This window comes from Molossus molossus, unplaced genomic scaffold, assembly GCF_014108415.1.
Source record: "Molossus molossus isolate mMolMol1 unplaced genomic scaffold, mMolMol1.p scaffold_m16_p_11, whole genome shotgun sequence".
Lineage (NCBI taxonomy): Eukaryota > Metazoa > Chordata > Mammalia > Chiroptera > Molossidae > Molossus > Molossus molossus.
The window spans coordinates 1,270,810-1,297,540 of NW_023425346.1; the positions used below are offsets into that span (position 1 = coordinate 1,270,810).

General features: G+C 64.0%; 3 protein-coding genes across 5 annotated transcripts in view; 1 reads left to right on the plus strand and 2 right to left on the minus strand.

Moving 5' to 3' along the window:
* The window catches only part of LIMS2 (LIM zinc finger domain containing 2), a 38,027-nt gene extending 14,672 nt beyond the window's left edge, over positions 1–23,355 (plus strand). For all 3 annotated transcript variants that reach the window (XM_036254156.1, XM_036254158.1, XM_036254157.1), the window contains 9 exons: positions 6,736–6,895; positions 8,885–8,951; positions 9,120–9,240; positions 18,810–18,959; positions 19,533–19,683; positions 20,820–20,912; positions 21,504–21,552; positions 21,685–21,760; positions 22,482–23,355. In XM_036254156.1, the coding sequence (XP_036110049.1) occupies positions 6,736–6,895; positions 8,885–8,951; positions 9,120–9,240; positions 18,810–18,959; positions 19,533–19,683; positions 20,820–20,912; positions 21,504–21,552; positions 21,685–21,760; positions 22,482–22,626 (1,012 nt within the window). In that variant the 3' untranslated portion in view covers positions 22,627–23,355. The remainder of the gene's footprint in view (positions 1–6,735; positions 6,896–8,884; positions 8,952–9,119; positions 9,241–18,809; positions 18,960–19,532; positions 19,684–20,819; positions 20,913–21,503; positions 21,553–21,684; positions 21,761–22,481) is intronic.
* On the minus strand, positions 11,258–12,330 carry GPR17 (G protein-coupled receptor 17). The gene has a single exon (XM_036254159.1). It carries the CDS (start codon positions 12,302–12,304, stop codon positions 11,285–11,287), a length of 1,020 nt encoding a protein of 339 aa, XP_036110052.1. The 5' UTR covers positions 12,305–12,330; the 3' UTR covers positions 11,258–11,284.
* Positions 23,356–23,912: 557 nt separating the features above from the next.
* Positions 23,913–26,731, minus strand: part of MYO7B (myosin VIIB) — a 100,702-nt gene continuing 97,883 nt past the window's right edge. The window contains exons 42-47 of the mRNA XM_036254578.1: positions 26,141–26,247; positions 25,536–25,721; positions 25,151–25,267; positions 24,857–24,940; positions 24,439–24,558; positions 23,913–24,218 (exon numbers count right to left, since the gene is read on the minus strand). Of these exons, the coding sequence (XP_036110471.1) occupies positions 24,117–24,218; positions 24,439–24,558; positions 24,857–24,940; positions 25,151–25,267; positions 25,536–25,721; positions 26,141–26,247 (716 nt within the window). The 3' untranslated portion in view covers positions 23,913–24,116. The remainder of the gene's footprint in view (positions 24,219–24,438; positions 24,559–24,856; positions 24,941–25,150; positions 25,268–25,535; positions 25,722–26,140; positions 26,248–26,731) is intronic.

Below are 26,731 nucleotides of genomic sequence, written 5' to 3' on the forward strand. Positions count from 1 at the left end.
GGGGAGATCGTGTTCCCTGTTCTTGGCTGGAGAGTGTGGAGGAGGAGGTGGAATGTCCACGGTCTCACCCTTTGCCCTCTTGCAGGAAGTGAGGCGGGGGAGGGGCGCTGGAAGCCCCCAGAATTGCTGACAACAATAGTTCTCTGTGCCTCGTGGCCTGTGGGCCCTGGGCACTATGCACGGGCTTCCTCGCCCGGCCTGGGCTTCCTCGCCGGGCCTGGGCTTCCTCGCCGGGCCTGGGCTTCCTCGCCCGGCCTGGGCTTCCTCGCCCGGCCTGGGCTTCCTCGCCATGTCTGGGCTTCCTCGCCCTGTCTGGGCTTCCTCGCCGGGCCTGGGCTTCCTCGCCGTGCCTGGGCTTCCTCGCCGTGCCTGGGCTTCCTCGCCGTGTCTGGGCTTCCTCGCCGTGCCTGGGCTTCCTCGCCGTGTCTGGGCTTCCTCGCCGGGCCTGGGCTTCCTCGCCCGGCCTGGGCTTCCTCGCCCGGCCTGGGCTTCCTCGCCCGGCCTGGGCGTCCTCGCCCGGCCTGGGCTTCCTCCCGTGCCTGGCTTCCTCGCCGTGCCTGGGCTTCCTCGCCGTGTCCTGGGCTTCCTCGCCGTGCCTGGGCTTCCTCGCCGTGCCTGGGCTTCCTCGCCGTGTCTGGGCTTCCTCGCCGTGCCTGGGCTTCCTCGCCGTGTCTGGGCTTCCTCGCCGTGTCTGGGCTTCCTCGCCGTGTCTGGGCTTCCTCGCCGTGTCTGGGCTTCCTCGCCGTGTCTGGGCTTCCTCGCCGTGTCTGGGCTTCCTCGCCCGGTCTGGGCTTCCTCGCCGTGTCTGGGCTTCCTCGCCGTGTCTGGGCTTCCTCGCCGTGCCTGGGCTTCCTCGCCGTGCCTGGGCTTCCTCGCCGTGTCTGGGCTTCCTCGCCGTGTCTGGGCTTCCTCGCCCGGCCTGGGCTTCCTCGCCGGGCCTGGGCGTCCTCGCCGTGCCTGGGCTTCCTCGCCGTGTCTGGGCTTCCTCGCCCGGTCTGGGCTTCCTCGCCGTGTCTGGGCTTCCTCGCCGTGCCTGGGCTTCCTCGCCCGGTCTGGGCTTCCTCGCCGTGTCTGGGCTTCCTCGCCCGGTCTGGGCTTCCTCGCCGTGTCTGGGCTTCCTCGCCGTGTCTGGGCTTCCTCGCCGTGTCTGGGCTTCCTCGCCGTGTCTGGGCTTCCTCGCCGTGTCTGGGCTTCCTCGCCCGGTCTGGGCTTCCTCGCCGTGTCTGGGCTTCCTCGCCGTGCCTGGGCTTCCTCGCCGTGTCTGGGCTTCCTCGCCGGGCCTGGGCTTCCTCGCCCGGCCTGGGCTTCCTCGCCCGGCCTGGGCTTCCTCGCCCGGCCTGGGCTTCCTCGCCCGGCCTGGGCTTCCTCGCCGTGCCTGGGCTTCCTCGCCGTGCCTGGGCTTCCTCGCCGTGCCTGGGCTTCCTCGCCGTGCCTGGGCTTCCTCGCCGTGCCTGGGCTTCCTCGCCGTGCCTGGGCTTCCTCGCCGTGCCTGGGCTTCCTCGCCGTGTCTGGGCTTCCTCGCCGTGTCTGGGCTTCCTCGCCGTGTCTGGGCTTCCTCGCCGTGTCTGGGCTTCCTCGCCGTGTCTGGGCTTCCTCGCCGTGTCTGGGCTTCCTCGCCGTGTCTGGGCTTCCTCGCCGTGTCTGGGCGTCCTCGCCGTGTCTGGGCGTCTGGGCTTCCTCGCCGTGTCTGGGCGTCCTCGCCGTGCCTGGGCTTCCTCGCCGTGCCTGGGCTTCCTCGCCGTGTCTGGGCTTCCTCGCCGTGTCTGGGCTTCCTCGCCCGTGTCTGGGCGTCCTCGCCGTGCCTGGGCTTCCTCGCCGTGTCCTGGGCTTCCTCGCCGTCTGGGCTTCCTCGCCCGGTCTGGGCTTCCTCGCCGTGTCTGGGCTTCCTCGCCCGGTCTGGGCTTCCTCGCCGTGTCTGGGCTTCCTCGCCGTGTCTGGGCTTCCTCGCCGTGTCTGGGCTTCCTCGCCGTGTCTGGGCTTCCTCGCCGTGTCTGGGCTTCCTCGCCGTGTCTGGGCTTCCTCGCCGTGTCTGGGCTTCCTCGCCGTGTCTGGGCTTCCTCGCCGTGTCTGGGCTTCCTCGCCCGGTCTGGGCTTCCTCGCCGTGTCTGGGCTTCCTCGCCGTGTCTGGGCTTCCTCGCCCGGTCTGGGCTTCCTCGCCGTGTCTGGGCGTCCTCGCCGTGTCTGGGCTTCCTCGCCCGGCCTGGGCTTCCTCGCCGTGTCTGGGCTTCCTCGCCGGGCCTGGGCTTCCTCGCCGTGTCTGGGCTTCCTCGCCGTGTCTGGGCTTCCTCGCCCGGCCTGGGCTTCCTCGCCGTGTCTGGGCTTCCTCGCCGGGCCTGGGCTTCCTCGCCGTGTCTGGGCTTCCTCGCCCGGCCTGGGCTTCCTCGCCGGGCCTGGGCTTCCTCGCCGTGTCTGGGCTTCCTCGCCGGGCCTGGGCTTCCTCGCCGTGTCTGGGCTTCCTCGCCCGGCCTGGGCTTCCTCGCCGTGTCTGGGCTTCCTCGCCGGGCCTGGGCTTCCTCGCCGTGTCTGGGCTTCCTCGCCGGGCCTGGGCTTCCTCGCCGTGCCTGGGCTTCCTCGCCCGGCCTGGGCTTCCTCGCCGTGTCTGGGCTTCCTCGCCATGCCTGGGCTTCCTCGCCGTGTCTGGGCTTCCTCGCCCGGCCTGGGCTTCCTCGCCGGGCCTGGGCTTCCTCGCCGGGCCTGGGCTTCCTCGCCGGGCCTGGGCTTCCTCGCCGGGCCTGGGCTTCCTCGCCGTGCCTGGGCTTCCTCGCCGGGCCTGGGCTTCCTCGCCGGGCCTGGGCTTCCTCGCCCGGCCTGGGCTTCCTTGCTTGGGCTCTGCCAAGGTGGTCATTGTTACTCTTAGGCACCTCTTTTTGTTTTAATCCTCACCTGAGGATGTTTCTTCATTGATTTTCAGAGTAGGAGGGAGGGAGTGAGGGAGGGAGAGAAACATTGACGTGAGAGGGATACATCAATTGGTTGCCTCCTGCATGGCCCCAACCAGGGCCAGGGACCGAATTGCAACTGAGGTACGTGCCCTTCATCAGAATTGAACCCTCGACTCATTGTTCCGAGGGCTGATGCTCTAACCGCTAAGCAACTGGCCAGGGCTGCTGCGCCTCTTTGCAAATAAGGAAATGCGGCCGAGCAGCTGGTGCCGGTTCCAGGTCCCACAGCAGGCGACTGGGCTGTTCGGGTCCCACTGAAGGAGCGAGTCTCTCCCACAGGAGACCGCTGGCTGTCCACCAGCACTGCGGCTCCTTTGCTGGGCACGTCTGTCCCTGCCTCTGTCTTTGGCTAGTGGTTGTGTTGTAACCCAGGAGATCGACCACACTCAGACTCCATTTTTCAGTTTTGGGGGATGTTTTATTACCTGCGCAGGGACTGCAGCCAACCTACACAGAGGAGAACTGCAGCCCCGAGCTCAGGGGGAGGGTTGCTTATATAGGGCAGGGGTCATTCAAGAGTTTAGCAGAGCAAGCAAGCTGCGTGTACAGAAGCGGAGGCAGTTAGCGATAAGCAGGAGGGAACGGAGGGGGGAGGGAGCTGAGGCGAAAGGGAACTGGGTCAGCACACATCTATCCTGCTATTCATTCTATTATCCAAGTTTTAAAAACTAACAAATTCGAGACGGATATCAGCGGTCAGTCAGGTGCAATACACACATGTTGAACAGTTATGGTTTTATGGGGTAAAGGTAGCTTCAGTTTCTCCCTATCAGTTTCTTTACAGAGTGTGCAGGACACTCTGGCCTTGGGGCTGTTTCTGTCCTCCCTTTTCTTGAAGGATGTTGCTTTTCAAATTCCCAGTGAAGGTCAAACTCTAGTTAATTTTTATGGGGCTAAAGCCATCTATAACATTCCCCATTGTTCATATTGCTGTCTCTGAGGTTGTTAATTAGGGCAGCTTAAAGACAAGTTGGATTCTAAGGACAGTGAGCTACAACAGTTGGAGTGTGTTCCCCAGCGGGGTGATGTGGGGAAGTGCCATTAGGGGAGCTGCTGCCTGAGGCGGGCTGCGCCAGCCAGTGGGTGCGAGGCGACGACCCTGCCCAGGGCTGTGGGAGGTAGGTAGCACAGACAGTGACAGCCTGGACCTGAGGTGCCCAGGACCCAGCAGGGAACCAGACAGACCAGTTCACAGCCAGCACTCTTGTTAGAGAGGAGAGGTGACACCTCTGAGGCACAGTGCATCACCCCAGGCAGAGACGGGCCTGGAGGGGGGGGGAGGCAGGGGGAGACGGGCCTGGAGGGTGGGGGAGATAGGGCCTGGAGGGCGGGGGTGGGGGGAGACGGGCCTGGAGGGTGGGGGAGATAGGGCCTGGAGGGCGGGGGTGGGGGGAGACGGGCCTGGAGGGTGAGGGAGACGGGCCTGGAGGGCGGGGGAGACGGGGCCTGGAGGACAGGCCCTGTGCTCACTCAGGCATGAGGTCTCATGAAGGAGCTTCCCAAAGCCTGGGCCTAGACTTGAACCTTGCTCTGGCCTCGCGCTTTGGGGCCTTTCAGTGGGGCACTGCAGGCTCAGAGCCTCAGGGTTTCTTGTTGATGTCGGACTTTCTAAGACATCAAGGTCTTGTTTACATCCCGGCACTGGGACGTCCCCCTGCCACGCCGTGCGGTGCGTGCTCCACCGTGTGCTCCGGGAGGATGTGGCCGGTCACCGTGTTCTCAGGGCAGGAAACCATGCCTCTGCCAACCCAGACCAGCCCTGCTCTGAGGGGTGGCTCAAGCGGTCAGTCCTCTGTCCTGTATGGCCACCCTATGGGGATCAGCAGGGAGCTGGGGAGGACAGAGGTGGCACTGAGCAGGGCAGGTGGACACTCAGCACAGCCTCCCTTTGTCTTGGATTCTCCCATTCCCCCCCTTCCCTGACCCTGCAGCCTAAATATGGACATGAGAGGGGGCTTTGGTCCCCAAAGTGCGTCTGAGGACAGAAGCCCCGTGTACCTGCAAGGCTTTCGGGAGAGCTCCCTGCCCTGCCCCTGCATGAGGGTCCCCAGGGGAGCAGAGAGGAGGTTTCTTCTGGATGCCTCAGCCCAGCCTCCAGTCTGTCCTGGGGCAGCGGCCCTCTGCCCACGGCCTGTGCCCAGACCCCGGGGTGGCCGAGCGTGTGCCCCCCTTCTGGGATGCTCCTGAAACTCTCCTCATGATCTGTGCAGTGAGGGACAGTGTTCGGTGTCTGGGAAGTGGAACAGGCTGGACAGATGTTCCCAAACCTGAGGCTGCTCTCTCCTGGTGGAGCGGCGTGGGCACGGGGAGGACTCTGCTCACCCGTGGGAGAAGGCGTGGCCATCAGGGCGTTGGCAGGTGGTAGAGGCCAGGCCTCAGGACCGAGTGGGAGTCCTGGGGCCCCGCTCAGTGGGCGCCTTTCCCAGAAGGAAGCCCTCACTTCAACCAGGGAGAGCAGTCACCACCATGCGTGGGGTTTTCTCTCCACTCCTCTAACCCAGACTCACTTCACCTTCTCCAGAGGGGTGATGGCATGTTTGGGGGGGCAGGTGATTAACTAACTTATAGTGCAGGGCAGAGCCGGTCACTCCTGGCCAGTGTGGGTCAGATCTGGGTGGTCATCTCCTGTGTGAGCTGGGGCAACTTACTCAACCTCTCTGAGCTTAGCTCTGTCTGGAAGGCAGAGGTGCCTTGGGGATTCAATTAGAGTACAGGACTGTGTACCTGTACCGGGTGATGTTCTGTACTCATGACACCAGCTGGTCCCCAGAGAAGGGGTGACAGGAAGCACAAGAGGGAGCTGAGGTGACCACTGACACCCCAAGAGATGGCCCAGTGAGATGAGGACTGAGTGGCCTGGGGACCCAGTCAGTGACATTGACAACCTCAGCACCCTCCTTTGTAAGGCCTGCTGTGGTCCAGGCACTCTGTGAGTACATGTGTGTGCATGTGTGTGCATGTGTGTGCATGCGTGCATGAGTGTGTGCGTGCATGAGTGTGTGTGCATGCATGAGCATGTGCGTGTATGCATGCCTGAGTGTGGGTGTGTGTGTGCCTGTGTGAGCGTGCGCGTGAGCATGTGTGCATGCATGAGCGTGTGTGTGCATGTCTGAGCATGAGCATGTGCGTGCATGAGCGTGTGCATGCGTGCATATGTGAGTGTGTGTGCCTGTGAGCGTGCACGTGTGCATGCATGTGTGTGCATGTGTGAGCATGTGCGTGCATGAGTGTGTGTGTGTAGGTGTGTGTCCTTCAGTGAATCAGCACAGAGCAAATGGCGCTGCCATGATCACGCTCCCTCAGCTGGGAGTTGGGGCCCAGAGGGAGAGGCAGCTTGGGCTTTGGTTCCTGAGAGCTGTGGACCAGGGCCCTGAGGGCTCTGATCAATGTCGCCTGGCCGGGAGCTCCAGGGTGTGACAGGAACACGGGGTTCAGGGCAGGGAGCTTTGCCTCCATCCATGGTGGCACTTTCTCCACCTGTGGAATGGAGATGCCACCTGGCCTGGCAGGATTGCCATCTGGGGGTGCACACTGCAGCCCTGGGTGTGCACGGGCGTGAGCGTCTCCACCCACAGTGCTCATGCATGTGTGGACTGCCCTGAAGGAGGACCCAAGCCAGTGCCAGCAGCTTGGCCCTGACAACGTGCCAAGACTGTCCCTGGGCGAGGAAAGGAGTTTCCTTACCCCGGAAAACATTGTCTCTTCTGAGGGGGGCATGTCCATGGAATGCACCCTCCAGGCCTGCCGGTCCCTGCTCCTCCCCCGTCCTGACCTTCTCATCTCTTCTCCCCAGCAACACGTCCAACGCCTTGGCCACCGCGGCGTGCCAGCGCTGCCAGGCCCGCTTCGCCCCCACCGAGCGGATGGTCAGCAGCAGCGGGGAGCTGTTCCACGAGCACTGCTTCGTGTGCGCCCAGTGCTTCCGGCCCTTCCCTGAGGGCCTCTTCTACGAGGTGAGGCTGCTCCCCGGCCCAGCCCCCCTCCAGGGAGCCCAGCCCCACCTGGCCCTGCCTTCCAGGCCCTGGGGCTGTGCCCGCTGGGGGCCTGGCCAGTGACAGAGGGGCACTCACGTCAGGCTTTGGCACTTCTGGGCCCATCTCTCACCCATGAGGCTGGACGTGCTCCCCTTGAGCCTGTGTGTGCTGAAGGGAGGCCCCAGGGTGCAAACGCCCTGCCCTGTGCACTTCTCCACCCTTGGGGTCAGACGTGCACTCAGTACCTTAACATCCTTCAGATGGTGCTAAGTGCTCTGGCTGTTAGGGGTGTCGGGGGTGGGGGGGGGGTGAGCAGTCCCGGAGGGCGGGAGCCCAGCATACAGCACACTGCACAAAGCACAGGATGAGTGTTCAGCAGGCACAGCAGGTGCAAAGGGCCTGAGGTCGTAGAGTGCAGGTGTTTGAAGAGCAGAAGTCGGGGTGAGGGAAACAGAGGAGAGGGAGCGGTGGGGATAAGGGCAGGGGGGCAGCTTTTGTTGGACCTGTAGGCCTTTTTAGGATTCCCGGTGGGAGAGGCAAGAGTCACTGCAGGGCATGGAGCGAAGAGTCGAACAGTCTGCCCCCCGCTGGGAAGGGACCCCCTCCCCCTCAGGCCGCTGTGCTGAGGAGCCACTGTGGGGGCACAGGCACAGATGCCAGGGGCACAGGTGGGATCAGAATCTGGCTTTTTGCAGTAATCCAGAAGAAAGTAAAGTGTCCAGACTGGGCACACTTGCTCCCAGGAGCACGTTGTTAAATTTTCAACCACCTGCAAGCTGGTGGCTAAACACAGAGTTATTAAAAATTACACAAAGGGACAGTGAGTTAAATTTTATTAAAAACAAAGGTGACAGCGCCCCAAGCCCACCACGTCCTAATTATTCTATCATGTTTTACTATCACTTCTGCCTCTGAGTCACTTCTGCGTGCCCATGTAGCGAACACGCTCTGTGTAGTGGTGCCACGTCGCGGCCGCGGGGGGATGTGTGCACCGTGGAGACTGGCAGACACTACTGGGCGTCAAACCTTTAGCAGCATGCCTTTGGGGCTGCAGTCGGTGGTGGCCAGTGGCAGACGCTGGATAGAGTTCAGAGGCCGAGCTGACAGGATCTGCTGATGGATGCGCTGGGTGTGTGGTCTGCCCCCGCGGAGCAAGGAGCAGCTGCTTGTCGTGGTGCCTCCTGGGCCGTGCTGGCCAGCTGTGCGGGGAGGGTGGGCGGAGCGTGGGAGGGGGGCCCTGTGCCTGGGACAGAGCCTGGCACCAGCAGGTGCTCAGGAAATAGTGTCTGCTGGATGAAGTGCTGCCCCTCTGCCCCTGCAGTCACTGGGCAGAGCTGTGTCCAGTTGCAGCCAATAAGACGCTTCTTCCAGAGAACAGGAAACCCAGTGACGTGGTCAGGGGGGAAGAAGGCAGAAGCAGGCTTGGCTGCTGTCCGGGCCAGCCAAGGGCCTGCACTGCTCACACGGGTGTGTCCACGCTGGCTCCTGCTGGCCTCAGGATGCGGGGCTCTTCCTCAGGCCCCCGCCCTTCCTGTGTCCGCCTTGTTTCCCCTCTTTTGTGGGCTCCTGAGAAAGGGGCTTCTCACACAGAGGCCACAGGGAATGGGGCAAAGTGACAGGTACGGTTCCAGCCTGGCCTTAGCCCTCCCAGCCCACCCCAGCAGGCTCCCAGGACACCTGGGCCAGTACCTTTAGCAAACAGCAGGGCCCTTGAGGGCTGGCCTTGCTGAGCTCCCCACTTCAATGGGGCCCTCACTGCACTCCCCTCCGTGGGACAGGCCTTGTGCCTGCTGCTCCCTGTCTGCCGGGCCCTCCCCTCAGTGCCTCCCCACTGCTTCAGCTGCTGTCACGGCCTGCAGGAAGCCCTTCTGGAGGGAGGGCCGGGCCCTGTGAACAGCTGGGTGAAGCCGGCCAGGGCCGCTGGGGGAGTGACGGGGTGTTGTCTCGTCTCTTCTCTGCTCCTTCCAGTTCGAAGGCCGGAAGTATTGCGAGCACGACTTCCAGATGCTGTTTGCTCCCTGCTGCGGATCCTGTGGTAAGGGCGGGGGCAGCACAGGCCCCGGGGAGTCGGGTCCCTGTCCCAGGACCAGCCTTCTGGCTCTGCAGGCGTTGTCTTCTCAAGCTGGGGGGGGGGGGGCAGGGGAGCACAGGGCTGAGGAGTGGAGGCTGCGAGCGCTTGGGTGAGTGGGCCTCTCCCTTTCAGGCGAGTTCATCGTGGGCCGGGTCATCAAGGCCGTGAACCGCAGCTGGCACCCAGGGTGCTTCCTCTGTGAGCTGTGTGGCGTGCAGCTGGCCGACCTGGGTTTCGTGAGGAACGCGGGCAGGTGAGGTGGGCCCAGGCAGGGTGACAGGGAGCAAGGTTACCTGAACGGAGCCTTTAGGCTCAGAGGACCCACAGGAGTTTTGAGTTGGGTCAGTGACTTCTGGCCACCCCACCGCGGACACTAGCCACCTACTTCCTGCTGCCCCTGGGTCTGGTGCTTCTGGAGAGGCCTAGACTCATTCCTAAATTCAGGGCCATCAGTCTCGTGGGTGCTCAGTGCTGGGTCTCCTTAGCAGCCTGAGCTGCACCCTCCGAGAAGAGTGGCTCTTCTCCCACCCCCACCCAGGGTGATGACCTTCCCTCCCGCCCCCTGAGGGGACGGGCCTGGGGCACCCCTCACCCTTCCTGACTGCGCTGCACTGCTCTCCTCTCTGCCTCCCCGTGTTGCCTCGGGGGCACCCAGGGGTCTACAGGCAACTCAGCAGGAGCCTGAGTTGAAATGAGAGGCTGTGGGGTACGCAGCGCCGTGTGGGTGCTGTGCTGGTAAGCAGGCAGGGTCTCCCGCCAGGTGTATGCCTGAGCGAGTCCTGTGCCCTTCCTGAGCCACAGCTCACATGGCCCCCGGCCCCCTGTTTTGCTGGGAAAATCCAGGGCAGGCTGGAAGTGCTCAGGAAATGTAAGTCGTGATACGAAAGTAACGCACTTTTGCTGTGATGAATGGGGACCAGTCCAGCCGGCCATCTGAAGACTGTGGGCAGAGCCTTGGGGTCTGTGTGGGGTGGGCATACTTGGGGTGTCAAAACAGTTTCTGCACCCCAGCTGCCACGTTGCCGTTCTTGGGTTGATGAGAAGTCCTGGGGAGGGTGTGGTGTTCACCGAGCACATAACCTTCAGACAAAGTACAGCTGTGTTCATAATCGGTACAATGAAGTGCAGGGAAGGACCTATTAGGGCAGTGCATGGAGAGAAACGGCTCAAAGTGTGGCCAGCCCGGCTGGCAGAGCCTCTCGGGAGAGAGCAGGGAGCTGGGCTAAGGATACACCACAGGCTGAGTTGGGGGGGGGGGGGGTTCACAGCAGGATCAGGTCCCTGCCCAAGGTGTTCTCAGGCAGTGACCAAGCCTGCTGTGGCCCCACCAGGACGAGGGGTCTGGAACTCGGGCCACACGAGGCCTCTGTGTGGGTTCACGGCAGGATGGACCAAGAAGTGATGTGCCCCACCAGCCCGTTTGCTGGATGTCACCTGGCAACCAGCCTGAAATGTACTCAGTGCTCAGCTATCATTTATAGTTTGTGTCCCCTAAACTTGGTCATCGGAAAGGTGCCGCAAAGGGAACTCTGAGCACTTTGTCCGTCGCAGGGAATGTTTTGACACGCCTCCTACCCCTCGCAAGCTTTCTGCGTCTGCTCGGACTGTTGCTCTGTGTTTCTGCAGTGGGAAGGAGGCTGGGGGCTGGCAGGCCTGCCCGGGAGAGAAAGACACACGCTCAGGACCTACTTCGCTGGCCTCTTGCCCTCCCATTGCAGGGGGACACCACCGAGTCTCTCGGAGCCGTCTGCCAGCTGGGCCAGCCGTCTGCAGTGGGCCGGTCCAGGCAGGCTCCCTCTTTAGGGACTCGTGCATTGGGTGACAAAGGGCTGGACCTGGGTGATGAGTTCTGACCTGGCAGAGAAGGACAGTGATCTGCCGAGATGTCAGGTTCTTTTCTCAGGGTGCGGCTGGGGACAAGGAGGGCTGCTCCTGGGGGAGTCTGGGAGAAGCCTCAGAGCCCAAGGGAGTTGTCCCACCACAGTCTGCAGAGGCGGGTGTGCGCACGTACATGTGTGCGCGTGTACATGTGTGCGCGTGTACGTGTGCACGCACGTGTGCGTGCATGCTTGTGCATGTGCGTGCTGTGCATGTGTGCTGTGCGTGTGCTTGTGCACATGTGTTGTGCGCGTGCATGAGTGCGTGTGTGTGCTGTGCGCGTGTGCGTGCTTGTGCGTGCGAGTGTGTGCATGTGCTTGTACTGTGCGCGTGCTTGTGCGTGTGTGCATGTGCGTACGTGTGTGTGCTGTGCACGTGCGTGTGCGTGTGTGAGAGTGCACGCATGTGCGCGTGTCTGCTCACAGCTCCGACCTGGCACTCATGGAGCTCTCGTTGGTTTTTCCTTCGAAGCTGGGCGGCGGGCCTGAGGGCCTGTGCCCACAGAGCAGGCTGCACAGGATGTTGCGGAACTTCTCAGCCACAAAGAAGTACATGATGGGGTCGAGCGCCCCGTTGAGGCTGGTGAGGCAGGAGGTGATGCGGTTCCCCAGGGCCAGGGCGCGCTGGGCGGCGCAGGAGATGCCTCCGCCGCGGTAGCGCATCACGTAGACGAAGCGGTGCACGTGGTAGGGCACGAAGCAGACCAGGAAGATGGCCAGCACCACGGCGATCATGCGCACCGCCTTGTTCTTGAGGCGCTTCTCCGCGCGGGGGCCCTGCCGCAGGCTGTGGATGATCAGCAGGTAGCAGGTGACCGTGGTGACGAACGGCAAGGTGAAGGCCACGGCCAGAGACACCAGGGCATTGGGGGAGGCCTTCTCCCGGTACAGCTGCAGGCAGACCACGGTGTGGTTGGTCTGCACGGTCTGTGGGCTCACCAGCAGCGGGGCCATGGCCACGGCCACCACCACCCAGAGGAAGGCGCAGGCCAAGTGTGCGTAGAGGGGCCTGCGGAGCTTGAGGGACTTGACGGGGTGCACGATGGCCAGGAAGCGGTCAGCACTGATGCAGGACAGGAAGTAGATGCTGGCGTACATGTTCAGGTAGAAGAGGAAGCCGGTGAGGCGGCAGGGGATTTCCCCAAACGGCCAGTGGTTCCCCGAGAAGTGGTAGACGAGGCGCGTGGGCAGGACCAGCACGCAGGCCAGGTCGGCCACGGCCAGGTGCATCAGAAACACATTGGCAGGCGTCCCTGACCTGTGGTCCCTGAGGAAAAGCCACAGGGCCAGGGCATTGCCGACAAAAGCCAGGAGGAAGTTCAGGAGGTAGAAGGAGGCGAAGAGGACGTTCTCCAGCCACGACTCCTGGCCACACTCATCTGCAGCCGCCAGGGAAGAGTTGGTGGCCACATCCGGGGAGGCTGCCCCGAGGCCCTTCATGCTTCTGCTGGCGGCGGAGCCCGGAGAGCCTGGAGGGGACAGGGGCAGGGCCCAGTAGAGCACCTCTGAGGCCTCCAGAACCTGCCAGTTTCTAACCCCAGGAGCCCACTCTTATGTGCGTGGCGTTGTTTGGGGGACAGTGGGGCACCTCCCATGTCCATCTGGGTCACAGGCTTTCTGCACCTCATCAGACAGCACAGGCAGAAGCAGGCCGGAGCCTCCCAGGCTGTCGCGGGGTGGACTTCCTCGTGCCCTGCTAAGTTTGTGAAGGCCTGTGGCCAGGGCTCTCAGACATCATTGTCTCAGACCCAGGGCACAGAGCCAGCACCACGGGAGAGTGGGGAGTGAGCCCTGTCTGTCTGAGGCTCTGGGGTGGAGGATGGAGGGAGGGGTCCCGTTTTCTGTCTTGGTCCTCAGGTGTGCTGAGTGGCAGGGGTGGCACATGGGGCCCCTGAGCCCCATTCCTGATGGGCAGGGAGGTGGGTCACCTGGTCCTAAGGGCCTTGCGTGGGGAGCCCTGCCCCTCCTCTGCGGCTTTGGCTGTGCCCGGTGAATCCACTCACCCGCCCCAGCACCCTCCCGACCCGCCTGCCTGCTGAGGCCTCGAGGTGCTGCCCACAGTGCTGCCGCTGCTTCTGCCTCTCCTGCCAGCCCCTGGCCGCAGTCCCCCAGCTCCTGCCACAGGGCAGGGCCCCACCAGAAATGCAGCGATGGGCCATGTCCCGGGAGGTCCACGGCCTGCTGTGCACTGGCACCTGCAGGCCACAAGGCGCCGGTCCCAGCGTCTCTCCAGTTTTCTGGACTCGGCCCACTAACTGTTTGAACGTCCGGACGGGTGGAGAAAGCCTTGCCCTCGGGCTGCTCTCCCAGGAGAGACACACCATCTCGCCAGGAGGAGACTGGGCAGGGTTTTCCAGGTCCACGACCTCACAGAGGTCAGGGCCGGGGGACCCCTGTCTGCCGGCTTTACCCACACCAGAGAGGCCAGCTCAGAGTCCTGCCGGCCTTAGAGTAGCCCTTTTACCTCTGGTGAACCCTAGTTCTGGGTGAGTGTCTCCCCCAACAGACAGGGTCACATACACCTGTTTTGCTTTTGGTCTACTCAAGAGATCCCAAAAGAAGAGGGTAGATCCCAAGCACCCTAACTCTTAGACCGGGCCTGAGAAGGGGAGGTGCAGGCAGGAGAGGGCAGGACGGTGCCTGTCCCTGCTGCCCATGCCCGGGGGCTGCTCACAAGCTGCGGCCTGGTGGACCTGCACCTGCAGCAGCGCCCGGCTGCCTGGGCCCCGTCCCCTGGCTGTGAGTCTGCACTACTGTGGGGCAGGAGGCTGTGCAAGGGGGCTGTGCACAGGAGGCTGTGCAAGGAGGCTGTGCACAGGAGGCTGTGCAAGGAGGCTGTGCACAGGAGGCTGTGCAAGGAGGCTGTGCACAGGCGGCTGTGCACAGGAGGCTGTGCAAGGAGGCTGTGCACAGGAGGCTGTGCAAGGAGACTGTGCAAGGAGGCTGTGCACAGGAGGCTGTGCAAGGAGGCTGTGCAAGGAGGCTGTGCACAGGAGGCTGTGCAAGGAGACTGTGCAAGGAGGCTGTGCACAGGAGGCTGTGCAAGGAGGCTGTGCAAGGAGGCTGTGCACAGGAGGCTGTGCAAGGAGACTGTGCAAGGAGGCTGTGCACAGGAGGCTGTGCAAGGAGGCTGTGCAAGGAGGCTGTGCCAGGAGGCTGTGCAAGGAGGCTGTGCAAGGAGGCTGTGCACAGGAGGCTGTGCAAGGAGGCTGTGCACAGGCGGCTGTGCAAGGAGGCTGTGCACAGGCGGCTGTGCACAGGAGGCTGTGCAAGGAGGCTGTGCAAGGAGGCTGTGCACAGGAGGCTGTGCAAGGAGGCTGTGCAAGGAGGCTGTGCACAGGAGGCTGTGCACAGGAGGCAGGTTCACTCCAGCGGCCAGAGGAGGAGCCGGCTCTGCTAGCAGCCAGGGACCTGAGCAAGGCCTCGGAGGTTTCTCTGGGCCTGTTTTCTCTCCTTTTAATGCCTATGCTAATACCCCTGGCAGGGGCTGGCATGCAGAGTGGCTGTGCTCAGGGGGCATGAACCTGGGCTGTTAGCCCAGCAAACCCTTGAGGGGGAGGGAGCTGGGGGCCCCCCTTGGACATGCATGAAGAAACAGGCATGTGGGGAGGCTCTGGCCTGCCCTCCAGGGGTAGAGGGAGCAGGGAGAGGGGTCCAGATTGTGGGGGTGCTGGCTGTCAGCCCGGTGTTTCTCATCCTGCCTCATGGACCACCATGGGGTCCCTGAGCTCCCCACCCTGTGTGGACAGGTAAGGGCCCCTGGCTGAGGGGAGGGAGCCGGGGCCAAGTGAGTGACGGTCCTGTTGGAACCAGGGTGAAGAAGGGTCTGCAGAGGGGTGGAATCTCCACCTCAGACTCCCCCTCGGGCCTGGGTCTGCTCCACGGGCAGTGGCCACCCACCCTCCAGGCAGGCTGCCCGCAGGGACTGACCACCTGCTCTGCGGGCACACCTGTCCTCAGAGGCAGGCATCCAGAACTCCATTTGGCAGATTAGGGCAGCAAAGCTCTGGATCAGCTGACTTGCCCAAGGTCCAGGGGCAATGGCCTTGGAGCTGGAGGTCAGAGGTCAGACCCAGCAGCGGCACCGGCACGTCCCAGGACGCAGCCCTGCTGGTGGGCAGACAGGCCCTTGTCCAGAGCTGCCCTCCGAGCTTGGACTCCAGCGGCCTCCTGCTCGAGGACTGCTGCTTGGGGCCTGGCACCGAACCAGTGGCAACCGGGGTGCCCAGCGCAAAGGGAACGCAGGGCCCTTGTTCAGAAGCAGGACTTCAGGACGTGCCTGAGCCTGGGGCCCTGCATGACCGCACACTCACGAGGTGGTGTCCTTCCTCATGGCCCAGGCTTTCTGCCCCCTGCCCAGGGCCGCATGCCCGCTCTCTGATAGACTCTTGCCAAATGCTTCTGGCTTGTTTCTGCTTGTTGATTTTTTCCAGTCCCTCCCCCACTTCAGGAGTTTTGACATTATTTTTTGCAGCATGGTCTGAAGTGGGCCCGCTCCCTCCCTGGGCACTCCCGGCCAGCTTGCTCTGCCCAGGGAGGGAGGCCAAAGGTGCCTGGAGTGCAGTCCGGGCAGTGCCCACAGGGGGGCAGGGCTATGGGTGAGGTGAGTCCAGCCACAGGGGCAGGTGTGACCAGATAGGCACCTGTCTCCTGGCTCCTTCATGTGGCTCCTGCATGTGCATGCAGCGTGGGGGGGTGGGGCTGGGTGCTGACTCACGCAGCTGTGGGTCTGGGGCACAGTCTGTGAGCCTGTCCAGTGGAACAGGGACACTGTCCTGGGGGGCTGTTCTGATTCCAGCTGGGGTGTCTTCCATAAGTAAGTCCTACCGTGATCACGGAGAGCTGTCTCAGGGACAGGCACACCCACCCCTGCCCTGCTGGGTCCCTGGACCCTGCCTGCCCGCACCTGCCCGGCCCTTACCTCTCAGCCGCAGCAGGTGGAGGGCAGGAAGGCGGAGGTGTGGGGTGAGCTCCTGCAGCTGGGGTGGAAGGCCAGCTATTTAAGGAGAGGAGCGGAGGCTGCAGCCCCTCCGGCTCTGAAAGGTCGCTTCATTCCGAAGGGCCCCTTGTGTGCCGGGCCCCTCCTAGGCCGCCACCAGGCTGTGAATATCCCAGTGTCCCAGCCTGCGTCCCCGCACCCCTGGCTTGGCCACGAGCATCACAGAGGCGAGTGTGTGACCGTCTTCGAGGCTGTGGGTTGTTGCGGGCTGCGTGGGGGGACTGGCTGGGCCTGACAGGCACAAGGGGGCATTTCCTACCGCGGGGGATGAGGAGGGGCTGGCCACCATGGCGACGGGCTCGAGTTCTCAAGCCTGCCTGGGCACAGCGGAGGGGCCTTGTGAATGGGCTGGGTGGGAGGCTGAGGAACCTCGTTTAGTTGACTGAGAGGGGATTCTTTCAGGACACTTGATGCGGGGCTCTGTGTCCTGCCCTGTATAATCAGGCTCCACTGGGAAGCGCGGAATGAACCGCGGCCTTTATCTCGAGCGGCCCAGCTGCAGGCTGCCTTATAATGGGGCGCTGTCTGTGCTGTGGGGAGCCTCAGTGTGGGGCTCCTCCTCTGGGTGGAAGGCCTGTGGAGGGGCCACTGCTGCACGCTGGCCCCGAGACTCAGCTGGGGCTTAAGGCCGGGCTGTTCCTATGTTCGTGGTGGCTGCTCCGAGGCTGCTGAAGCAAAGGCGTCTCCACTTTTCAGAAGTGGTGTGTCCAGGACGATGGAACCGAATCACCGCTTTTTAAAAAAAATTTTTCTTTATTGATTTTAGAGAGAGGAAGGGAGAGGGAGAGAGCTAGAAACATCGACGAGAGAGAACATCAGTTGGCCGCCTCCTGCATGCCCCCCACTGGGGATCGGGCCCACAACCTGGGCAGTGCCCCCACCGGGAATTGATCCGGCGACCTCTTGGTGCAGGGACGGCGCTCAGCCACTGGGCCACACTGGCCGGGCCAAATCACTGGTTTTAATTTCAAAAGGCTTTTCAGTCTCAGTTCAGACGAAGTGTGTATGGAGCCGTCCCCGTGAAGCGACTGCCGTGCGCACTGTTCTTGGCGTGTGCGCCGCACAGTGGTGCCAGGCTGGTGCCCTGTGGGCCAGGGCCCGCGGCTCAGCTGCCCCACAGGGAGTGGCAGAGCCGGGACTGGAACTTGAGCCCGCACAGCTCTGGAACATCTGCTGTGTGTGTTTCTGCTGCACTTTGATGCTAGAGTCTTAGGTTTGGGCTTCCTTCTGCCAGGGAAACACTGCTGGTTGCCTTCAGACCTGGTGCAGGGATCCGGTCTGTCAGAAACATTTCCTGTCGGGGTCCTTCAGGAGAGCTGCTCCTCCATTCTGCCCGCCTGGGAGCCAGGGGCGGCGCAGGTGTGGGAGTCGGGGTCCCATCTCACTGTGACCGGGAGGGGCCGTTGGGGAGAGCTGGCCCCCACTGGTTGATGTCATGAGGGTGTGACTGCTGCCCTGAGCAGGGCATTTCTGGGCCTGGGGTGACTGCTGCCGGACTTGGAGGTCACTGACCACTGCAGCAGAATTTGGGGAGTTGGGCTCATTTCTATGGCTTTGAAACAGAAATATCCTGTATGGGCTGAATGTTGTCCTGATGTTAAAAGGAGTCACTGGTAAACGCTGGGTCCGAGACAGACATGAGCAGCAGTGCGTGTGGTGTGGCCAGGCCCATGGGCGCCGGGTAAGCGGGCTCTGCGGCAGGGGCCCTGGCGGGGGCTGGGCGCAGGGTCTGGGTGAAAGTGGGGTGAGGAAAGCCCACGGGCGTTAAGGATCTCAGGACTGAGGGGAGCGGAGCTCTGGTCACAGAGCTGAAGGCTGCAGCCACGTTTGTGGCCCGTGGACAGGTGAGAGCAGCAGAGGCCCGGCCCGGGCCAGCTCCCAGGCTTGGGCGGGCCAGGCTGTCGGGGGTGGCGCCAGCATCTCTCCTCCCTCTGCTCACTCAAGCCTGCAGCCAGGAGCTGCTGGCCGGTGGTTGCTGGGCACACACGGCGTTCATGCGCGCCGTTCACACCCTCGGGGGACGAGACGGGATGGAGCCAGAAGGGCCGTGCCCTGCAGCCGGGGCCGGGCCACCCGAGGTGCAGCCCTGTGATGGTGGACCCTCGATGGCTGCCTTCCGTCCAGGCTCTTCCCACCGCACTTGGCTGGAGAGGAATCTCCAGTCGATTCCCCAGACTGCCTTTGAAGGCCCCCTCCCTGGGGTCGCCCAGGGGTGGAGAGGCTCCTGTGCACTGGGGGCCTGAAAAGGGCGGCGGCCCTGCACCGAGGCAGGGGGTGGGAGGGAGGCACTGGGCCCCTGTGCAGCTTTGCCTGGGAACCCGGAATCGAGGTCCCTGCCCCCCGCAGCCCAGGGAAATGGGGCAGCATCAGAAACTGCTCCGAGGTCCTCACAGAAGGACTCTGGTGACGTTTCTTGGGTTGGGATGCATCCCTCAGACACAGCGTGCTTGTCCTGGAGCTGTGTGGGCCCTTTGTCTGACCGGCCCCAGAAGAAGGGCTGTGTGGGTCCACAGACCTGGCCCTCCTGGGCTCCTCTGCTGGGCACGGCAGTGTGTACGGCTCACAGTTATTATAGGATCACACATGCATGTTAAAAGACGTTGGAAAAATAAAACTAGTTTTTTTAAGCAAAAGTCGGTGAGGTGTCTACTCTATTCCACACCACGTCCTGGGCTCGGAAAACGTGGAAAGTTCATGTTGGCCGCACCGTCCTGAATCAGCACACACCGTGTCCTGCATCTCCTCGTATCCCACACCGTGTCCTGCATCTCCTCCTGGGCTCGGTGCACGGGCTGCTCCTGGGGGTCCGGTCTGTGGCCTTCCCGGCTGCAGGACCGGCCAGCTTGCTCTGTAGGACGCTTGAGGCCCACAGGGCTCCCCTTGGGGGTGGCTGGCTGAGAGGAAAGGGAGTGGGCACTGTGCCTAATGCCTGCCTGCTTCCCACAGACACCTGTGCCGGCCATGCCACAACCGTGAGAAAGCCAAGAGCCTGGGCAAGTACCTCTGCCAGCGGTGCCACCAGGTCATCGAGGAGAAGCCCCTCATGTTCAGGAGTGACGCGTACCACCCGGACCACTTCAGCTGCACCTTCTGCAGGTGCGTGTGGCCGGGCTGGTGCAGAGCAGGGGGGCCCCACCCTGACAGGGATGGGGCAGGACAGTAGGGTGCCGGGAGGAGAGGGAGGGGCCTGGGACAAACCATGGCACGAAACCCCATCCCCAGGGCTCTGTCTACAGGGCCTGCAGGATCCGGGTTTGAGACTCGGGGAAGGGAGGGCTGGGCCCCTGGACGGAGCTGGCAGGAAGGAATCAAAGGCATGGGGGGCAGGGGTGAGGAGGAGGGTTGCTGCTGGTGTTGGCGAGTGGAAGACAGAGGAAAGAGGCCCCAGAACCCTTCCTCATGCCTGTCCCAGCCCCGAGTCTGGTGTGGAGGGACCTGGAGAACAGATAGGCTTCTCGGGGGGTTTGACCATCACAGGCTGCCAGTGCTGGGCGGGGTCCTTGCCCAGGGCCCTCAGAGACACCGAGGTCACAGCCGCCGGCCACGGCGCTCTGTGGACAGAGTGCGGCTCTCCGGAAGGTGCCCGCTGGGGCCAGAGGGGCGGCTGTGACCTGCCAGTGTGGGCCCTGCAGAAGGGCAGGATGTCACCGGGGGCCCCCTGTCTTCCAGAAAGGAGCTGACAGCAGAGGCCCGGGAGCTGAAGGGGGAGCTGTGCTGCCTGCCCTGCCACGACAAGGTGGGCGTCCCTATCTGCGGGGCCTGCCGCCGGCCCATCGAGGGCCGCGTCGTCAACGCCCTGGGCAAGCAGTGGCACGTGGAGGTGAGCGAGGCGGGGGGGGGGGGGGGGGGGGGCTGTAAAAGCTCTGAGCCAACGGGAGATCGCATCCACAACGCAAGGCCAGTGTCCGGGGGCAGCTGGGCTGAGCCGAGAAGGGGTCAGCCTCGAATAGGAATGGGGTGTAGGTTTACACTCTGCTTCTGGCTTCCGGCAGTTCCTGCTGACGCATCTGCCTGGCCCAGAGCCCTTGCCATCGGACTGGTCTGGTATCTCGTCTTACATCTGCTGGGTGGTCCATCGTGGTGGGGACAATCCAGATAAATCTTATCCGTACTCAACAGAAGTCTGAGCCAAGGTCATGCAACAACACAGTGTCTACAGTTTGTGCCTTTTGCAAACTTTTATCTTCACCCTTTAAGACGGTACCAACCTTTCCAGGTGCCCTGGCTCTCGGCCTCTCCACTCCCACCTGGGCTGTGTGGCACCTTCCTCTCAGGTGCTTTCTCTCCTCACTCCGACCTGCGCCAGCTCCTCTGTGTGAACGGGGAGACCACCTTCCTCCCTCCCTTGGCCGGCCTTCTAGAGGGTTCCAGTCAGGAGAGAGCCGTGGGGACTGGGGGGCTGGGGGCAGACTGGCTGGCTGCTGCCCCATGTAGACCCAGAGCTGGGTGTGCCGGTCGGGGAGCTGAGGTGTGCCCGCCTGCACCACCTGGGTGGGCGGATGCTGCAGGACATAGCAGGCTGGCTGCTCTGCCTTGGGCAGCATCTCTGAGACGTCCTGGTGCAGGCCTGGCCCCCAGCCCTCTGGGAGGGGCCAGGACCTAGAAAGAAGATGCTGCCCAGTGGCTTCTCAGGTACGCCCACAGAGACAGACGCGCGCAGCCTTCCAAGAAGGCACCATGCAAATGACAGAGCCCCTCGGATGGCCCAGCACCCCACAGGCACCTCAGCAGCACCTCACAACTTGGGTGGTGGTTGCTAGGGGTGGAGCAAGGCCAGAGAGGATGGTGTCAGGGAGAGGGGGTGTGTGCTGACCTGGGCCAGTCCCTGGGGTATCGGCCCATTGCCCACCTGTGAAGCCAGCCCGCCCTCTGCCCCCCTGGCTTGTGCTTCCCGACTGTCTGCCGGGGCCCCTGCTCCAGCCCTGAGCTGCTCTGCCTCCGCCCCTCCCCTCCCAGCACTTCGTCTGTGCCAAGTGTGAGAAGCCGTTCCTGGGGCACCGGCACTATGAGAAGAAAGGTCTGGCCTACTGTGAGACCCACTACAGCCAGGTGAGGCCTGGGCAGAGGCAGGCTGCCGGGCGGAGGGTGCGGACCTGGAGGGAGGCTGAGGGCCTTGGGGAGGCCATGGGCGGCGTGCCAGGTGTGAGCAGCCGGAGGTCAGAGCGGGAGAGGGTGTGGGCAGCGGTGCCCCGGCTCCTGGGCAGGGTCTTGAGACCTGGGCTGCCCTCTCTGCCTCCGTGTCCTCATTTGAGAAACGTGCCCCTAGGCCCAGGGTCACATGACTGTGTGACGTCGTGGGTTTGTGGGCAGACGTGTGCCATCACCTCCTCCCCTCAGGCCTGGCAAGGCACCAGCTGCTCTGGCAGAGACCGGGTTCCACCCTGGCCACACCCCTCAGGACACCAGGCGGAGCGAAGGGGCATTTTGGGGAACAGTGCCTCAATCTATTGTCCTTCCTAGGGGGTGATTCTGATGGGCCAGGGGTGCCCTCATCCAGACCTGAGGCTGTATCCTGGCAGAGGGGCCAGGAGGCCCAGGTGGATGCGGAGGGCTTTGGGGGTAGCAGGGGCCGAGCCTCAGCCCGCCCCGGGGCCCTGGTCCGGGCACCAGTGCCTGTGTTTGACGTCTGCCCCTCCACAGCTCTTTGGGGACGTCTGCTACAGCTGCAGCCACGTGATCGAGGGTGATGGTGAGGCTTCTGTCTGCCCCCCCCCCCCCCCCCCCCCGTGGGTCCTGCAGCTGCGGGCCCAGCTGGCCCTCACGTTGCTTAGGGGCCTGCAGGTGGCCTGAGACTCTAAGCCCAGCCATCTGTCCCTCTCAGTAGTGTCAGCCCTCAACAAGGCCTGGTGTGTGCACTGCTTCTGCTGCTCTGCCTGCAACGGCAAGCTGGCCCTGAAGTGAGTGCTCCGGGGCCCTGCCTCCCCACGTCTCCCTCCTGGGGCGGGGCAGAGAGGGCCCCCCCACCCCCGCCTCCCCCACATCTCCCTCCTGGGGCGGGGCAGAGAGGGGCCCTGCCTCCCCCACATCTCCCTCCTGGGGCGGGGCAGAGAGGGGCCCTGCCTTCCTCAAGGTCTCCCTCCTGGGGCGGGGCAGAGAGGGGCCCCGCCTCCCCCACATCTCCCTCCTGGGGCGGGGCAGAGAGGGGCCCTGCCTCCCCCACATCTCCCTCCTGGGGCGGGGCAGAGAGGGGCCCTGCCTTCCTCAAGGTCTCCCTCCTGGGGCGGGGCAGAGAGGGGCCCTGCCTCCCCTACATCTCCCTCCTGGGGCGGGGGCAGAGAGGGCCCCCCACACACACAGCATCCCCCTCGGGAGTGTGGGCTCTCTGTGGGCCCTGCCTTTCCTCAGGCCTTCCCAGACCCCTGCTGTTGTCAGGCCCAGGGGTGCAGTGGGGGAGCCGAGGGCCCAGCCCGGACTGCAGGCCTCAGTTCCCGGGCAGGGCCAGAGGAGCAGCGGCACCGGGCTCTGGGAGGAAGGCCAGGGAACAGCCAGTTCAGAGGCACAGGAGCCAGATCAGGGGCGCATCCAGGAAGCCCGGGGCCTGGCCAGCTGGGAGGGTGTGGGCTGGGCGACCTGGCTCTGAGCTGGGGGTGCGGGCTCCCTGATGGCCCTTCCTCCCAGGAGCAAGTTCGTGGAGTTTGACATGAAGCCCGTGTGCAAGCGGTGCTACCACAACTTCCCGCTGGAGCTGAAGAGGCGGCTGAGGGCGCTGGCGGGCTCGGCTCGCTCCCAGGGCCCCAGGTCTGGGGGCCTGCGCCTCACCTGAGTGTCCTCGCTTCCCCTCCATCTGCTGGCTCTGTTTCTGCAGCCCCTCTGCGCCTCCTCCCACCGCCCTCCTCCTGCCCTCTGGGGCACTGCCTCCCGTCCCGGTCCCTTCTCTTGCCTCTCCCCCTGCTCTGTCCCCTGCTGGGGCTCCTCGCCCTCCTCTGCGGCACAGGGCAGCCGGGCCCTTCGGGGCGTGAGCCCACAAGCTCTAGCCTGAAGTCTCCCAGGGGCAGAAGCAGATCAGGATGGAGGCCCCTGGCCCGGATCTGGGCCACTGCTCCCCACCCTGCCGGTCCCATCCCCGCAGGAGTGCTGGCTCCCACTCTTCCGAGGGGGCTTGGCCAGCTCTGCCCCAGAGGCCCCAATGTGCACACACGCGGCCCCAGGGCCACATGGAAGGGGCCCTTCAGTCCCTCAGCCACACTCTCACACAAGCATCGAGGGTCCCTGTGCCTGACGGCTGGAGAGTCCTGCCTCCTCATCCCGAACCAGCAGGAGGAACAAGGACCCCCTCCCAGCGCCCCAGGAGGCTTCCTTCCTGGAACCTGGTCACACTGTCCCAGGCTGGGGACAGTGTGGTCACTGCAGCCCTTCCAGCCCCCCCCCCCCAGGGCACACATTAAACTTCTGGGCACAACTGAGGGCAGAAGGTGGTGGGGATTCTTACCCCTGGGGAGGGCACTTCCTCTGTGGTCAACACAGGACTTGGTGTGACTCACTTGTACGTGGATAAAAGCTTATTTACACAATCATGTGGCTTGCGTGGTTCGTGGCGGTGGGGCCAGGAATGGGGCAGCAGCCCCTTGGACACTGCGCCGGGGACAGAACCAGACCAGTGGGCCCAGGCTCCCACAGGCCTTGAATGAAGACAAGGTGGGAAACCCTCTGACCCTGAAGGAGGGCCTGGCGGGCGGAGCGGGGTGGGTGAGTGGGTGGGGCCAGGCCTCCGCCTGCCTGGCCCAGGGTGGTCTCAGCAGCCCCTGCCTCTACTTGGCTGCAGTCAGGGGTCCCACTGGCTGCCCTGCAGGGGAAGGGGGAGGTGTGCAGAGGGGGCTTCTCCCTGGTCTGAGGGGGAGGGGGGGGAGGAGAAACGCGTGACGTCTGTCAGAGAATGGAGCTGGCGTCCAGGTGTGGTTGGGGAAATCAGTGCTTTTTGCTTTTGCTGGAAGAGACCCTTGGTCGGCCAGTGCCCCCCAGACCTGCCCACTGGGCCTTCCCCTGTGCTCACTCACACATGCCCCACTGCTCCAGGGGTTTATTGTGCATTCTGGGGGAGTCATCTCAGCTAGGCACCCCTGGCCTAGAGGCCTGGCACCCTGCCCCACCTTGGGCTCTCCTTCGGCCCCACGGTCCGCACCCCAGGTAGGGGCCCTGCCTGGAGTGTGAGGGGTGTGGAGTGTGCTTGGGGAGATGCAGCATGAAAGGCCTCCTGCAGGAAGGCAGCCGGGCCCACCGCATCGGATCGGGAGGGAGGGCGCGTGATCCCCGCTGCTAGGGGTTGGCCAGGGTTTGGGCCCGGGCACCCTGCTGCTTGTCCACCGTGCCCACGAGATGCTGCACATACGAGGCCAGCAGGTCATCCATCTTGTAGCCCTGGACAGAGGAGGGGGGTTGGAGGCGGTGGGTCAGGTGTGGGCTTGACCAGGGCCTGGCCGAGCCAGCTCTTGCCTCAGGGGTACTGGTCAGGAGGTGAGACTGGAACAGAGCTCCTGCTGAGGGAGGTGCCCAGGGCAGGAACCTGCCCCAGTGCCTCTGGGTCCTGTGTGAGCTGGGGGAAGGGACCGTGGTCCCAGGGGCCCTGGCCGGGGCTCACCAGAGAGGTCTCGCACAGCAAGCGGCTGCCCCGGACAAGGCTCCCCAGTGTCATGTGGAAGTACGTGCTGCCGCTGCTCCAGCTGGAGATCTTGGTGAGCGGGTACGTGATGAGCAGCTCCTGTGGGCAGAGTGGGCAGTGGGCAGGGGACAGGTGGAGCCTGGGCCCAGGGTCTGAGCCAGAGCTGCTGCCCTGGGGTCCTCCAGAGTCCCTGGGGCCATGGGGGGAAGCAGAAGGGCAGGTGACCACAGCCCCCTCTGTGTGTGTGTGCGCGCGTGCATGTATGTGTGTGTGCATGCATGTGCCCACGTGTGTGTATTGTGTATGCATGTGCATGTGTGTGCATGCATGTATATGTGTGTGGGGGTTGTCTTGGAACACTGGCAGCCTCCCCCGTCCCACAGGGCCCTGCTGCTACCTTGGTCTTGGGGTGAATGAGCAGAACCCCGTGCCGGTTGATGGCGATGAGGATGATGTCTGGGTAGGAGGGCTCCGAGGTTTGCTGGGGAGGAGCATGGAGGTCACAACCCAGCCTGGCAGCTAGAGGACCACCCCCTTGAGGCGCATGCTGGCATTCACGCGCTCACATGCCCCTCTCAAACCCGGCCACCGCCCTTGCCCCGAGATGTGTGTGTGGGGTGGGAGCTCAGGCGGCTGGGGCCCAAGCTGGGGTCTCCCTGGGTATGCACAGGTGGGCATGGGGGAGGCCTACCTTCACCTCGAAGAAGGCAGACCCGAATGTGGGCCAGCGGCTGACCCACTTCAGGAAGGCCACTTTGGCCTCCTGCACCGTCTTGTCACGGTGCTGCTGGTAGGCCAGCAGGATGCCCTGTGGGGACGAGGGCCAGTGAGGGCAAGTGGCCACTGCCTGTCCGGACGGGCCAGAGCCTTAGCCCAGACCAGCACCGTGAGCCTGGGGCTTGACTGGGGGCACTGAGAGCCCCGTGGGTCCGTCCCCCTGGGGAGAAGGGTCTCTGAGGGGTATGGGCAGCGTGGAGGAGGCACCATACGCTCAGACCCAGCCCCTCATCCCTCCCAGGAATGTGCCAACCCCCAGGCCAACAGCCTGAGGGGTCCTCCCAGCCCCCATGAGGGACCTTTTTCCATTCCTCCGAGGACATGAGGCGCATGAGATTCTCGGGCACCAACTCCCTCAGGATCTTGGGGATGTTGGCTAGCTGGGACTGGTCATTGTCATACTGGGCCTTGTAGATGAGGCCGGCCAGCTGGACAGCGTCCTCCTGCAGACACTTGTGGAACCCACGCAGGTACTTGGGCAGCTCCTGGGGGATGGACACAGTGGCCTTAGCGGCTGCCCCACCTCCTGTGGCAGGTGTTAGCCCACCTGGGGGGACAGCCTTGGGGTCGGTCCTAGGGTAGGGTTTCTTGCAGGGGCGGAGGAGAGAGCTGGCAGAGACCCCCAATATCTTGCTGTGAATGCAGCGGCCCACCCACTCCCTCCCTCGGGACAAGGGCTAGTGCTCCTCCGGCTGTGCCCCCCCATCCCTCTGCCCCTGGCTCTAGCCCTCAGGGGACAGGTCTGGTCACCAGGGGCCTTGAGAGCTCCAGAAGCCCCTGGTGAGCCTCTGGATGCTCCTGGCCCTCCCGTGGGGGTCAGGAGCCCTGACAAGGGAGCCTTCGTGGGCCCCGCCTCCCCCTCCTCTCAGAGCAGGGGGGGCGGAGGGAGGGTGCCTGCGGGTACCTGGTGGTAATGGAGTATGGTGTCCGCCCTCAGGTCCTTCCCTGGGGCCACATTGAGCCACAGCTTGCGCATGAAGTAGACCTGGTAGGGGAGAGTCACAGGGGCCCCTGGGCGGGGCAGCAGTGAGCCTCAGCCTGGCAAGGCCTGGCTCTCACCAGGACCACTGCCACGTGTCAGGCTCTGTGGCCGCGTCCCCGTGTCCCATCCCCTCTCGAGGCCCCAGTCCTGCTGCCAACCTCCCGGCACTGCCCGCAGCGCCCTCTCCTGGACCCTCACAGCACTGCCTGTCGGCACCTCCTCCAGGCAGGCCCCACCCGCCCCTTCCGGCCCCAGCTCCTCTTCGCTCTCCAAGACCGTGCAGAAGCCCTCTCAGGAGTGTCCTGCCTCCCTGGGGGTCGGGCCCTGCGCAGCCCCATGGCCCCACGCGTCCTTCATCTCTCAGAGGCTGCGGCTGCCCACGTGGGGAGAGCTCCTGGGCAGGACCCCCACTGCCTGGTCCCCGGCTGCTATACTCCGAGGGGGGCATGGGGGAATGAATGAAGGGGCATGGGTCTGCAGGAGATGCTGGGGAGCCTTGGACCCTGGTCCGAG